At 31.5% G+C, this 13,189-nt stretch overlaps 1 protein-coding gene across 1 annotated transcript in view; it reads left to right on the top strand.

The window, feature by feature from the left end:
- LOC106461429 overlaps window positions 1-13,189 on the top strand; it is a 156,737-nt gene that overhangs the window by 101,285 nt on the left and 42,263 nt on the right. Inside the window, exon 3 of the mRNA XM_013921249.2 lies at window positions 10,866-11,001. Coding sequence (XP_013776703.2) covers window positions 10,866-11,001 — 136 coding nt within the window. The remainder of the gene's footprint in view (window positions 1-10,865; window positions 11,002-13,189) is intronic.

Genomic DNA, 13,189 nt, shown 5'->3' with positions numbered 1-13,189 from the left:
ATTTAACATAACAGCAAATGTACAACGTAACGAAAAGGTTTTGTCATCATCATGATGACAAAACCTTGTCGAAACGTTGTACATTTGCTGTTATGTTAAATTTATATTAAAGTTTTTCTTCATTACCCATTCAAGCCGTCTCCAGCCATCATTACTCATTCTGAAAATGAATAACCTATTTTAGAAGGTAAACATGATTGATATTTAAAACAACTCCTTTTTGAGTAAAACGTTAAGACAGTGAATTTGCCTTTGTACATAATCATAGATATTCTAAATTTCACGGGTTGGCTCTGTGGTAGAGCTGTGGATTTCGAATCCGTGTTGTGCTAAAAATATTCTCCTCACTTTAAGGCGTGTGCATTATAAGAGTAACAGCTGACCCCTTAGTGCGGATGTAGGATTCTGTTGGCTGATTTCGTTTCCTCTGATCATTGGGTCAAAATAAGAAACAGCGACAGATAGCTTTAGTTGTTTTGCCATAAATACAATATAACAAATATCAAAATGTCCTCAGTTTGAATGAAACCATAAGATACTTTGTGTTGAAATTTGGCTGAGTGGATTATCTTAGATGTTGTTCCACTCATGACTAGATTTGACCCTCTCCTCAAGCTATAAATCCGTTATAACTTTCAGTGCAGTCAGGTGACAACATTCCTGTATATTATATTCCCTTGTGTATTTTGTCTTTGTTTATATTGATTTTATATATAAACTTTGTATGCTGAGTCAATGTTGTGTCGAAACATATATGTTCTTTAGATAAAATTTTCATGATGCTCATAATCTATTAATGCATTACCATAATTTGCTTCCGTACGCAAGTATGAATAATACATTTTTAAAAAGTTATATCAATCGTTTCGTTAATTGTTTTTAAGGTTAACTTCTGTTTTTAGTTGTGAAATAAAAAAACGTGCTGAAATATATGACGTTTATAATAAAAGCCTTAATAATAATAAAAGTGAAAACCACTACTCCACGTTTTGCTTCTGAATACCGTAATCACATGTTATTTACAGTTTTTTATTTCTATTTAATCTATTGATTGATTATTCATTACTTTCTTCGACCATGATAAACAACATAAATGCTCACTATGGACCACACTCAAAATATTCTTAAACTCTTACTTTAAATATTTCAATGAAAATATTTATTGATGAGTTGGTCCATTATTCTTGTTTGAAAAATAAAAATTCTAAATAAGTTTACTTATAACGAATTTGGCCTTACGGTCAACTTGAGGTTTCACTCCGAGTTACACCTTATTTTACGAGTTTACAGCCTAGTGGTTCCGCTGGGACAGCGGTAAGTCTACGGATTTACAACGCTAAAATTAGGGGTTCGTTCCCCTCAGTAGGCACAGCAGATAGTCGGATGTGGCTTTGCTATAAGAAAAACACACACACACATACATTACAGCATAGTGCTTAACTCTTTTAAATGTAATACTACATGTTTTCCAGAAGCAACTAGTCTAGTCTCCGTTACAACAGCCCAATCAAAGAGAAATATCTAGTCATTGCGTCGAACGTTTTATTCTCAGGATGCTTAAGGTATGCGAACATTAAATGGGAGGCATGATTGGAAGCCTTATTTTAGTGAACCCGTACCATGTTGGCTTCGTTTTCTTAAAAACTGGTATTTCTATATGGTACACATACGTTGGTCTGATAGAAAACAGAGTTCACTTTGACCTTTGTTTCTACTGTCCTGTTCTATAATATGCTCCTGGCGCAGTATCCAGAGAATATCATGTATGGAAATTGTTTCCACCCATTCATTAGTAGAAAATATCACGATACTTGTTACAGTTGTAATGGTTACACACACTCTTCGTCGAGTGTCACCACATACTATTATTTATCACAAGCCAGGTATCCGTTCGTGCAGTTTGCTAAAGTTGATTTGCCTTTCCTGGACCTGGATATGTCTTGGAAATAGCTTGTGTAGACTTGTATTGTTTTTCCAGATGTAAGTCCTACATTATTATGCAGCATACTGTTTCCTAGAGCTCGTGGACAGCTTTTGCTCTGATCTTTGTGTTCATGGATTTTCACATGTTTTAAGATTCCGCATTTTGCTTACCACGGCTGAGATATGACTACAATATTAACTGAACTATATTTATTGAAGATATGAATGTTTGCGTGTTGTATATCTGAATAATTATTTATTACATGAGTGTATATGAATGTTTTTGCATCGGAAAGTGCTGTTACCCCTTCGAAATAAGATCATGTTTCGATGGCTATCTGCGCTAGCCGTCCCTAATTTAGCAGTGTAAGACTAGAGGGAAGGCAGCTAGTCATCACCACCCACCGCCAACTCTTGGGCTACTCTTTTACCAACGAATAATGGGATTGACCGTCACATTATAACGCCCCCACAGCTGAAAGGGCGAGCATGTTTGGTGTAACAGGGATTCGAACCCGCGACCCTCAGATTGCGAGTCGAGTGCCTTAAGCACCTGGCCATGCCGGGCCAATTTGACAAGTGCCGTTCCAACACGACTTTATATTGGCTGTGGTTGTCACGTGACTTATTGATTTGCATATTTACAATAACATACTGTACCATCTGTATATTATACGTATAGATTGATATGCACAAAATATATGTTCCTAGAGTATTCAGTGCTAATTCTAATTGTATAAAATAAAATCTCAATAGAAACAATTTAATTTTTATATTGATATTTTTAAAACAACATTATTATTATTAGAAAAAAAATCCCTCTTAAATGTTCCGAGCAATTCTCTTTATGTCTCTACCTGATGTAGTTTTTTTGTGTTTTTAAGCCAAATATTGTATGTAACCGGAAACTTTTAAGGAACCCCATCATGAACATCCGCGTTAATTTGTGTCCAAAAATAAACGTAATTCAGATGTTGTGACTACAAGTGAAATACTTTATTGTGTTATAATGATTCCTATTAAAAATTAAATATAGTTCTCAGTCAAGTTCTCTCAATTATAGATTCTGCGCTAAACGTGATTCAGATGTTGTGACTACAAGTGAAATACTTTATTGTGTAATAATGATTCCTATTAAAAATTAAATATAGTTCTCAGTCAAGTTCTCTCAATTATAGATTCTGCGCTAAACCGTGATTCAGATGTTGTGACTACAAGTGAAATACTTTATTGTGTTATAATGATTCCTATTTAAAATTAAATATAGTTCTCAGTCAAGTTCTATCAATTATAGATTCTGCGCTAAACGTGTTCAGATGTTGTGACTACAAGTGAAATATTTATACATATAAATTCAAAATAACGTTTTTTACACTTATAAGAAAGTCTTTGGTTGCGAAATACTTGAAAGTTTGTTACTGAATTAATATCATTTACTTCCAATGCAGACCATGTTACCTGATGATAAATTTCGCAGTGAAAAATTGGCATACAGTAAATATTAATTCAAAACAAATCTAACTTTTAATAGTTTCAAATACAGCTTTAAAACTAGACTTTTGTTGAATTATTTCACATTCTAATAAAATATTTATATCTACTACGGTTAGAAATACATCGAGAAAAACGTTTCATTATTTCCTTTAGAATGTCAGATTGTAGAAATATTAATATTCCTCTATATTACTTCTATATTAAAAGTTCGGAGACAACTTGACTGGGCAATGACATAATATTTTCGAAACGTCGTACATTTACAATAACGTTTTGTTACCCTCAAACGAGTGTTATCTTTAAAAATAGTCTAGGTAATCGTGACTATCAGTGCTTTTGTAAGAGAATAGGATGAAATGTGTATGTTGATGTCCAGAAATGAGGCACTGATATCGAATATTTGGTAATTATACTTAAGGGCTGGGTGGAGTTGTTGGACAAAGTCAGTGGACTTCTCTATTTGGATTTTAGTAGATGTAACAATATCTAAGATATCGTTAATGTAACTGATAAAGAGATCGGTGAAAATATAATCAGGAGTGGCAATGAGGTGTGTAACGAATTTGTTATTATATATTTATTTTAATATCAACGTTTGCTTAGATTAAATTTATATTTAGAAACATACATAGCTTGTACTGTTCAATATGTATTGCGAAACTCTCGCCTATTCTCCAATGTTGTAGAAGATTCTCAAGAGTAAGAATCAACAATATATGTGTGTGCGTAAACGCTTAAATTTGTATTGTTACAATACAAGTATAACCTATAAGTATAACCAACGCGACGCGCCAAAAGAGTAGTATCTATTATTAGTTCGCTATAGTCAGTATGGTATAAACTTCGAAAGCTATAACTGTGATTGTTATAACGCTTACCGATCAGAAAACTTTAGATATTTGACCAGGAATATTTACAAAGTTCGAACATTACAAATCGTTTAACTTCAGTGGATTCTCATAGGACATTAGTATTTTTACGAAAACATTACCTAACGTCAACGGTGGAAAACTCAGCGCGTGTGGCAAAAAACAAAGCTAGCTAGCTTCCCGGCGAATCGTATATACATCAACTCGTAATTGACTCACTCATCGTGAGCCCTCGATAAGATATCAAGGAAGTTCCAAAGTAGAAAGAAAACTTTATATTGCTTGTAAGGTTGTGAAAGTTTTGTTTGCAAATCTTTGATTGTAATAACTATTTGTTATAACTGTTTTTGTAAATTGTACTGTTGTGTGTATATTAGAACGTATTTGTGTTAAAAAAGAAAACTGTTAATCAATATTGTTGACAAATATCCTAAACTGACTATATATCGGCTTTTACTAAACTACTAAATCCAAAGTAAAATTTAACTACTAAAGTTAAATTTATCAGTTAACTCAGTTTCAGGCTAACTGAAATTCTAATACGTAACAGCCGTTCCTTGAGTTGGTCAATAAACATTTTAGCGAGGGAAAGACCCATTTTTGTACCCGTAGAAATACCGGGAAGTTGTTGATAGAGTTGGCCGTTGAGAGAACTAACTCTTGGTTGGTAATAATGTAAGTTACATATTTGTTGTTATGAAAGTCATTAAAACAGTTTATAACATATTTAATGTAGAAGGGATAACCAAGAGCTGTAGGACAAAATCTAGGTAATTAGATATTTGTTCAGTGGAGTAATTAGAAGGTGAAACGATGGGGCGACCAGGATAACAAAAATTGTGAATCTTGAGCAATAAATAGAAAATTTCTGTTGTAGAGTTTTCTTATTAGTTTGGGAGTTTTCTGCATTTTAGAGGAGTTTTGATCTTTTTCGAGTGTCTTACAAGTTGAAGTTGTTCATTTACCTGTAGGCTTCTTGTATGTAACGATCTCGTAGCCACACGACCGCAGTTGGTTTAATTTCTATGTCTGTGCGATTTTAAGTGAAGATAAGACATTTCTTTCTTCTTTATTCCAGCGACATCTCGGTTTCTAGACTCTCCAATTCTCCAGACCACAATGGTACCTCCGACATGGTAGTCTCAGTAATGAAAAATACATCACTCAACAAGTTAACACGACAAAGCCTTAAACGCCGTCTTATCATTCAACCGAACACAAAATCCCCTTATGCTATAAACGAAAGATCTACTTTCAAATAATCATAAAATTCCGTCAACTCTTTCAATCCCTTAAACCTTTTCTTTAGACGAGTTTACCTTACATTTTACTCTTAGCTAAATCTCCTTCACCAACCTTATCTTTTCCTTCCCATAATTATTTCCCTGTATTATTATTTTATTAAACTAAGCTATTAATTCATTTTTATCGAACTCATGTTTATTAATTTTGTGGAATTATATTTCTAAATCCAATTTTATTTTCTGATTACTTCTTTTCCGTATCTATACTAATTTTAATAATATTTACGCAATAAGTTTAAAATTTTTTCATCACCATGCTCCATGTTGAAAGTGCATAATTAGAACCTTTGTATTACGTTACCTTTTAACAATTATTTCTGAGCCTAGTAACATTGTAACACGTTCTTTATTGCCTGACGAAGAGTCTCTGCTCAAAACATTTTCAGTTAGATACGTCAATTTATTCTTTATTATCATTTATCCATTAAAATAGTCGCTCTCTCTTGATAAATGTGACCACAATATTTGTTCTTCAATGAACATTTTAAAGATTTTATTTTAGCTACAAGTCATATACATATTTTCTTCGTATTTTTTGTGACTGTTCGCGGGTCTGTGACTGTCGAGACAATCTCTGTTTTGATTGTATCTCATTTTTACGAATGGCTGATGAGTTTGATGAATGATTTTCGAAAGTAAAGTAGCTGTCGTTATGTCTCTAAATTGATTAGCTGAAATGTTGCATTTGGTTTATCATTTTCAAATACGGACGAAAGTAAGACAGAATGTTGCAGCATTTAAAAAGTAATCAAGTATAAGAATATTTTTAATAAAATTATTTATTACTTAACTTATATTAAAAACTCTTGTCTGGATTATTACAGAATATTTTTAATAAAATTATTTATTACTTAACTTATATTAAAAACTCTTGTCTGGATTATTACAGAATATTTCAAAGAAATATCGACGGCAACACCCAAAACGTTTGCTTTTTTTCCGTTTGAGCCTTAGATAAATTTCACTCCATTCTACTTGAATGGCCTTTTTTGTCACATTAGTTTGTCTCAAGGTGGGACGTTTATGGACTTACAACCCTAAAATCACAAGTTCGATTTCCCGCGGTGGACACTGTAGATGGCTCAGTGTAGTGTTGTTCTGAAACAAATACTTTACTTTATAGTGTAAGTTCTGGAATATAAGTGCCTCTAAATCCCGTTATTTAGAATACTCGTGTTAAGCTAAAAAAAGATTTCCTTGTTACTTGATGGACTTCAAGGCCGTCAAATATGCAGAAATTAAGCTTATTCAATAGGTTTTCTCGTTGGGCGTTTAAAGTTTAGAATCATGATGTTCGACGGAAAATCTCATGTTCAAGCTGAGGTATGTTTGTTGATATTCATTGCCTTCGAACTTTCTAGAATGAATCGTGTCTCGGGTAACACATAATACGATGGAATCATTTGTCATTATCAGTATCAAACTATGTGCAATATCGATGTCGTAGTTAATTTCAAGTACATTTAGCATTATTGAAAATGAAAAAATCTATTTAGATTTAAGTTAACATTTATTAACTCTGGTATACCAACGAGGTAAAACATATAAGTCACTTTTTACATGATTAGGTTATTAGTAATATAATATATACCAATATTTTGAGAATGATATTTAAGTTATGAGAATTATTTAAAACATCTTTTTTAAATTTCACATTTAATTACTTATAGCTTAAAAACCGCCCCCTAGTGGCACAGCGGTATATCTGCGGACTTACAACTCTAGACACCGGGTTTCGATATCCGTGGTGGGCAGAGCACAGATAGCCCATTGTGTAGTTTCGTGCTTAACTTCAAACAAATAAACAACAAACTAAAAATTCTCATCTCGCCATCTCTGGAATCTAGTGGAACTAATAGCTGTGTAATAATAAATAATTACTGGCGTGTGTGCTACAAAATGTGGGAAAAATCCATTGCTGCTTATTTGCTTCCTGTGAAGATTAGCAATTCCAAATATTAGATTTAATATTTGCATCCAATAACTCTATTTTTCTAGGATGATAATATTTTTTTATGTATTGTCATCATGAAATATTTATTTTTCAGGGATATCTAAGAATTTTCTATCTTAATTTTAAAAGAATTTTAAACTCTGCGTATCATTTACTAATTTAATAATCTGTTACAGTGCTTATAAGCCACAAGTAAGTTATCTAAAGCTACTTCTTATTTCAGCATGAATTACTAAGTATTTGGACATTTTTTGTGTAAGCTAATTAAATATTTATTTCTAGTATTTTCTTCCTAACATTGTTAATGTTATTGTTTTTTGTTCACAATCCGGTGTCAAGTAGATAATCGCATTTTTTCTCTGGATTTGTTTGAAACTCTTGTAACGAAGCTTGCAAACGTATTCGCTCATGGCTCTGGCCACTAGGTGTTCCAATCCCTTTCAAAGACGTATACTGGTCACTAGGTGTTCCAATCCCTTTCAAAGACGTATACTGGCCACTAGGTGTTCCAATCCCTTTCAAAGACGTATACTGGCCACTAGGTGTTCCAATCCCTTTCAAAGACGTATACTGGCCACTAGGTGTTCCAATCCCTTTCAAAGACGTATACTGGTCACTAGGTGTTTCAATCCCTTTCAAAGACGTATACTGTGAGTAAGTGACTGAGCCATTGGGAGATTACAGAAAATTGCTAAATTAAATTTAAGAGTCAATAAAAGGCTCCCACACACATATGCATGCCATATGACTAATAGAGACGAGTGATGAGAACACTAAAGCATTTTAAGCTATGTTAACGAATATTTTACACCTGAGTACTGTTAGTATGTTTCAGCGTTTTCAAAATGTGTGAATGTTCGTGGAGAAAGATAAGAAATAAATGAAAAACAAAAACAAATATAACAAAATATGCGAAAATAAGATATTATGAATATTTTAAAGTTAAAAGTTCATAGATTTCTTCCAATTAGAAGAAATCCATGATAATAATCCATTAATAAAGTTATGTTATAAAGGTACAGAGTTAGCAAGTGTTTCTATTATGTATCTTGAGTTGTTTGATCTGTTCTTGGTTGAACCAACTTTTATGGAAGTGTTATATATATTACATAACCAAAAAACAACTTGATTTTATTAAAATAAAACAAGGTATGAGAGTTTCAACACGTGGACAAAAGTAACATAAGTTACAATTATATTCCATATATATTCCATGAATTTCCCGATATTTGTATGGTTTGTATCTTGAGAAGTTTAAATCTGTTACATTGTTGCTCGGGGTTTTAGCAGTTATGTTATGAACGTGTGTGAGTGTTTATTTACATAAACAGTTATGTTATAAACGTATCTGAGTATTCATTTATATAAACAGTTATGTTAAAAACGTCTCTGAGTATTTATTTTTATAAGCACTCATGTTAAAAACTTGTCTAAGTATTTATTTATATAAACAGTTATGTTATAAAGGTGTCTGAGTATTTATTTCTATAAATAATTCTATCAAAGATAGTTAGACAATACCTATCTGAATGTTGAATAAGTAAATGTCTTTATTAATCGCCTTTTTTTTGCTGTAAGATTGCTCGTGAAAGCTATTTTGTAAAATGCAAAATTATAGTAATGACCTTGCATATTTGTATATAGAAATATATTCTTATTCCAGGAGTGACATCAAAATAGAGGTTTTGGTTATCTCAGAATTTTTAATTTAATTACAACTATTACTTAAGTTCAAGTTACTCCAATAGAATTTGTATTAACAATTTTTCTTTAATAAACCTTCTACATACATTTAATTCGATGTATATATTTGAAACTAAACACATGCTTGTATCAAAATGTTAGAGAAATATATTTGTTCTTGAAAAATATCTACTTGCTCCCTCCCCGTTTGAAAAACACATATAGAGAAGTAGAATATAATTATTAAAAACACGTATAGAGAAGTAGAATATTGTTATTAAAAACACATATAGAGAAGTAGAATATAATTATTAAAAACACATATATAGAAGTAGAATATAATTATTAAAAACACATATATAGAAGTAGAATATAATTATTAAAAACACATATATAAAAGTAGAATATTATTATTAAAAACACATATAGAGAAGAAGAATATTGTTATTAAAACACATATAGGGAAGTAAAATATTTTTATTAAAAACACATATAGAGAAGTAGAATATTAACTATATGTGTTTTTAATAAAAGTAGAATATCATTATTAAAAACACATATATAGAAGTAGAATACAATTATTAAAAACACTAATAGAGAAGTAGAATATTATTTTAGAATTTCTCTTTTATCTAGCAGTAACCATTGTCTATATACCTTGTCACTGGCAGCTACATTTTATCGAGAATTGCGTATAATGCGTTTTGCCTTTAAGTTCTTCATATATTCGCATTCATTTATTTCAAGGTGTTTAAAATTAGTCATCAGGATTGTTCATCGCAGGATGTACTCACACTAATAACGGTTTGCATCATGAACTGAAATGGTGTTTAATGGAACAGTTTAAGTTTTTTTTTGTAATTCTTATTATGTTCTTCCAAGAGCTGTCAGTCAAACTTTACTGGGCTCCTACTGTAGACTAAAGCAATGTAATAATATCGCAACGTTAATGTAAATACATATATTACAATGTCTGTGACTGAGAGTATATGATTTAAACAGATGTATGTCTTGTGTATACATTTTCGGTTTGAAGTTTAGAGGTGCGCATTTTTAAATAGTCATGTTTATGTGCTAGACTTCCACAGTTCGGAATTTTATTTTCAGTAACTTGCATGGTTCTCTTAAAATATACACTATTGTTTTTCTAGTAACAGACCGAACGATCCGAGGAAAAAAAAGGACAAAAAAAAAACACTTGCTCAACGGCCAAAATATATTTGTTCCTTAGACACGCCTCGTTGCTTGGCCTTCAGGTGATATGAATTCAACATTCCTGTTATATTAATACGTTGTAATAAAATCACTCTTGATAGTTATTGATAGAGTCATCCAGAATTTTTTTATTTGTTAAGAGTCCAACATTGCACTAAAACTATTTTCTATGGGGTTTTGAGTTCATTTTGCTTACCATATAGTAACCTAAATTAATCTGTAACGTATATAAAAACATTTCCGTTTAAAGGGCACACAGGCCAGGATGACTTATTAACTCACAATAAGCAAGCTTTTTGGCATAACTACAAAATGACAAACAAAAATGCATTTAATTTTGTTTTGTTTTGCCACATAAATGTGAATACAAAATTGATTATTACATATTTTTTACCTTTGTTGGTTGTGATCTTTTATTTTTAGTTGGAGAGATCTGGAGAAAATTACGTGTCATTATCCCAAACAGACTTGGATTCAGAAGGAACCTACCGATGTGAAGTCTCAGCTGAAGCGCCCTCTTTCCAAACGGAAAGGGCAGAACGTGAGCTTAAAACATATGGTGAGATATAATTGGGAAAATAATTATAAAATTAAAGTTAAAATATTAACGTTATTATTTCAAGTTAATAGATGTGTTTCTTTGTATGTGTGATGCTAAGCGCAAACCTTCACAATAGGCTATCTGCCCTCTGGCCACCACAGGAATGTAACCCTTGCTTTTAGCCTTATAAGCCATCAAGCATAACGTTGAGGAACAGGAGGATACCATGAAAAATAGTCATTATTACGTGCTTGCACTAAGGGTGCGGCGGTTAGATATCAATAAGTGGTATGATTAGTCATTTTTACGATCTATAAGTAAGTGTAGTTACTGTTAGATAATAATAACAATTATACTATTAATTATAAATCATTTATAAAAATATTTTTATTTATTTATATAGTTTCATTTCTTCTGTTTTACTTCAGCCCTATTATTATTCTATATCGACTATAGAAGTATAATCTCATTGTAATTTATTTTACTGTTCATTTCGTTATATGAAACGATACATTATACATGGATGAATAAATGAATAGACTACTTATTGTCAATGTCAATAAACATAGCTATAACGAAATTAATGTCTTAATTAACGAACGAAATAACTTAATTCATAACACAATAGCTTATAAGAAAGGTGAATTAATATCTTATTAATATAAAGATCACAATAGTAGTATTACTTTCTTTTAGTTCATTACCAATTGGTTCTATTTATCTCAAAAAATAATATTTTGAAGTGATATATGACTATTAAAACTGACATGCAAAGATGCAACCTTACTTAGACAGTGGAATATCACGAACTTTAAAAATAGAATATATATATATATATATATATATAAGCTATAGTTCATATTTTAAACTGTGCGGGTGGTGGTTTAAAAAATAGTAAACTATTTAAAGTCTAAAATTTGATAATTATTTTCGTTTCCTAAAACATTAAGCTGTAGAACGAATTAATTATATGTGCTGTGTCCAACGCACGGATAGAACCCTAGTCTTTAGCATTTTTAGTCTTTTAGTTTATTATTCGGTGGTTTCAAGGCATTTAAGAGATATTAGGTATAAGAAGTTTGTACAGTATACTTGGAAATGTATTTATTTACACAAATTATTTGTTCCCACCTTCTGTGTGATATCGTTGAGATTTCACGCGCCGCAAAAACACCCCATTGAATCCCGAAATGAAAAACCGACCATTCGAAGTATTGGTTACGATACATTATACGCACATATACTAATAGTACGCCAAAAACGTCGCTAACATTTCCGGTATAACAATTCAAAAACAGCAACTTTTTTGTCTCCTGCCTACCTACCTGACCACCTCAGCGGGTCTAGCCCCTAGACGGCTCGGACTTACGCTACAAGATTTATTCAGCTTACTTGACTGGTATGTAGGCTTTCTCTTTTGATATTCCGATAAATATAAAAACTATTTTTTATAAATGGTAAACATATCATGTACGTACTTGAATATCTTTTCAACCCAATTCACCCCACTGTGATCCGTATAGCTCAATGAAGTAGTCTAAATTTACCAACCAAAGTAGAGATTAAAATCTATACAACTACGATACTTTACTTGTTTGGGTATATTTTTTTAATTATTTATTTTGGACTACTTATAGCAATTCTACGAATAACCAATGGTCCATACTTCCGTTAAAATATTATTTATTTTTTTTTCATTTATCATATCTTGTTTGTTGAAAGATTATTTTTACTCAATATTTTAACAGAAGATTGTAATTTAGTGATCAGAATGTTCTTTAGCTGGTATAGAAGAAATACTGACAGGAAGAATACTAAGGCATATTACATAATTTATAATTTATTGTCAGAAAGACTTTTCTAACAATAGTGGGTGCGCCAGCAATCTTACTGTCTACTCGACCAAATGAGTTCGAACGCTTAATTACCGTGTAGTAAAAGAGGCTAAAATCTCCTTTAAATAAAGGCTGATTGATCGTTGAGGTCTTCACATTTAGGTATGACTTAGATCGACACTAAAATTTCATGGAAACTTTCTTCTTAAGGTACTTTATGCAGTTGTAGGGTTACAAAAGGTAATGGATGGCCTTAAGAAGTTATTAACTCTAAAATATAGTAACTTACACTTTGATTCATAGAAGATATTTGTGTATGTTTGTTTGAGAACAAAACTGAACTGAGCCGTGGAAGAGATAACGGAAACATA

Source organism: Limulus polyphemus, unplaced genomic scaffold, assembly GCF_000517525.1.
Source record: "Limulus polyphemus unplaced genomic scaffold, Limulus_polyphemus-2.1.2 Scaffold956, whole genome shotgun sequence".
In the NCBI taxonomy this organism is placed as follows: Eukaryota; Metazoa; Arthropoda; class Merostomata; order Xiphosura; family Limulidae; genus Limulus; species Limulus polyphemus.
Note: the sequence above shows the minus strand (reverse complement) of the source record. Positions and strands in the feature narration are given on the sequence as shown.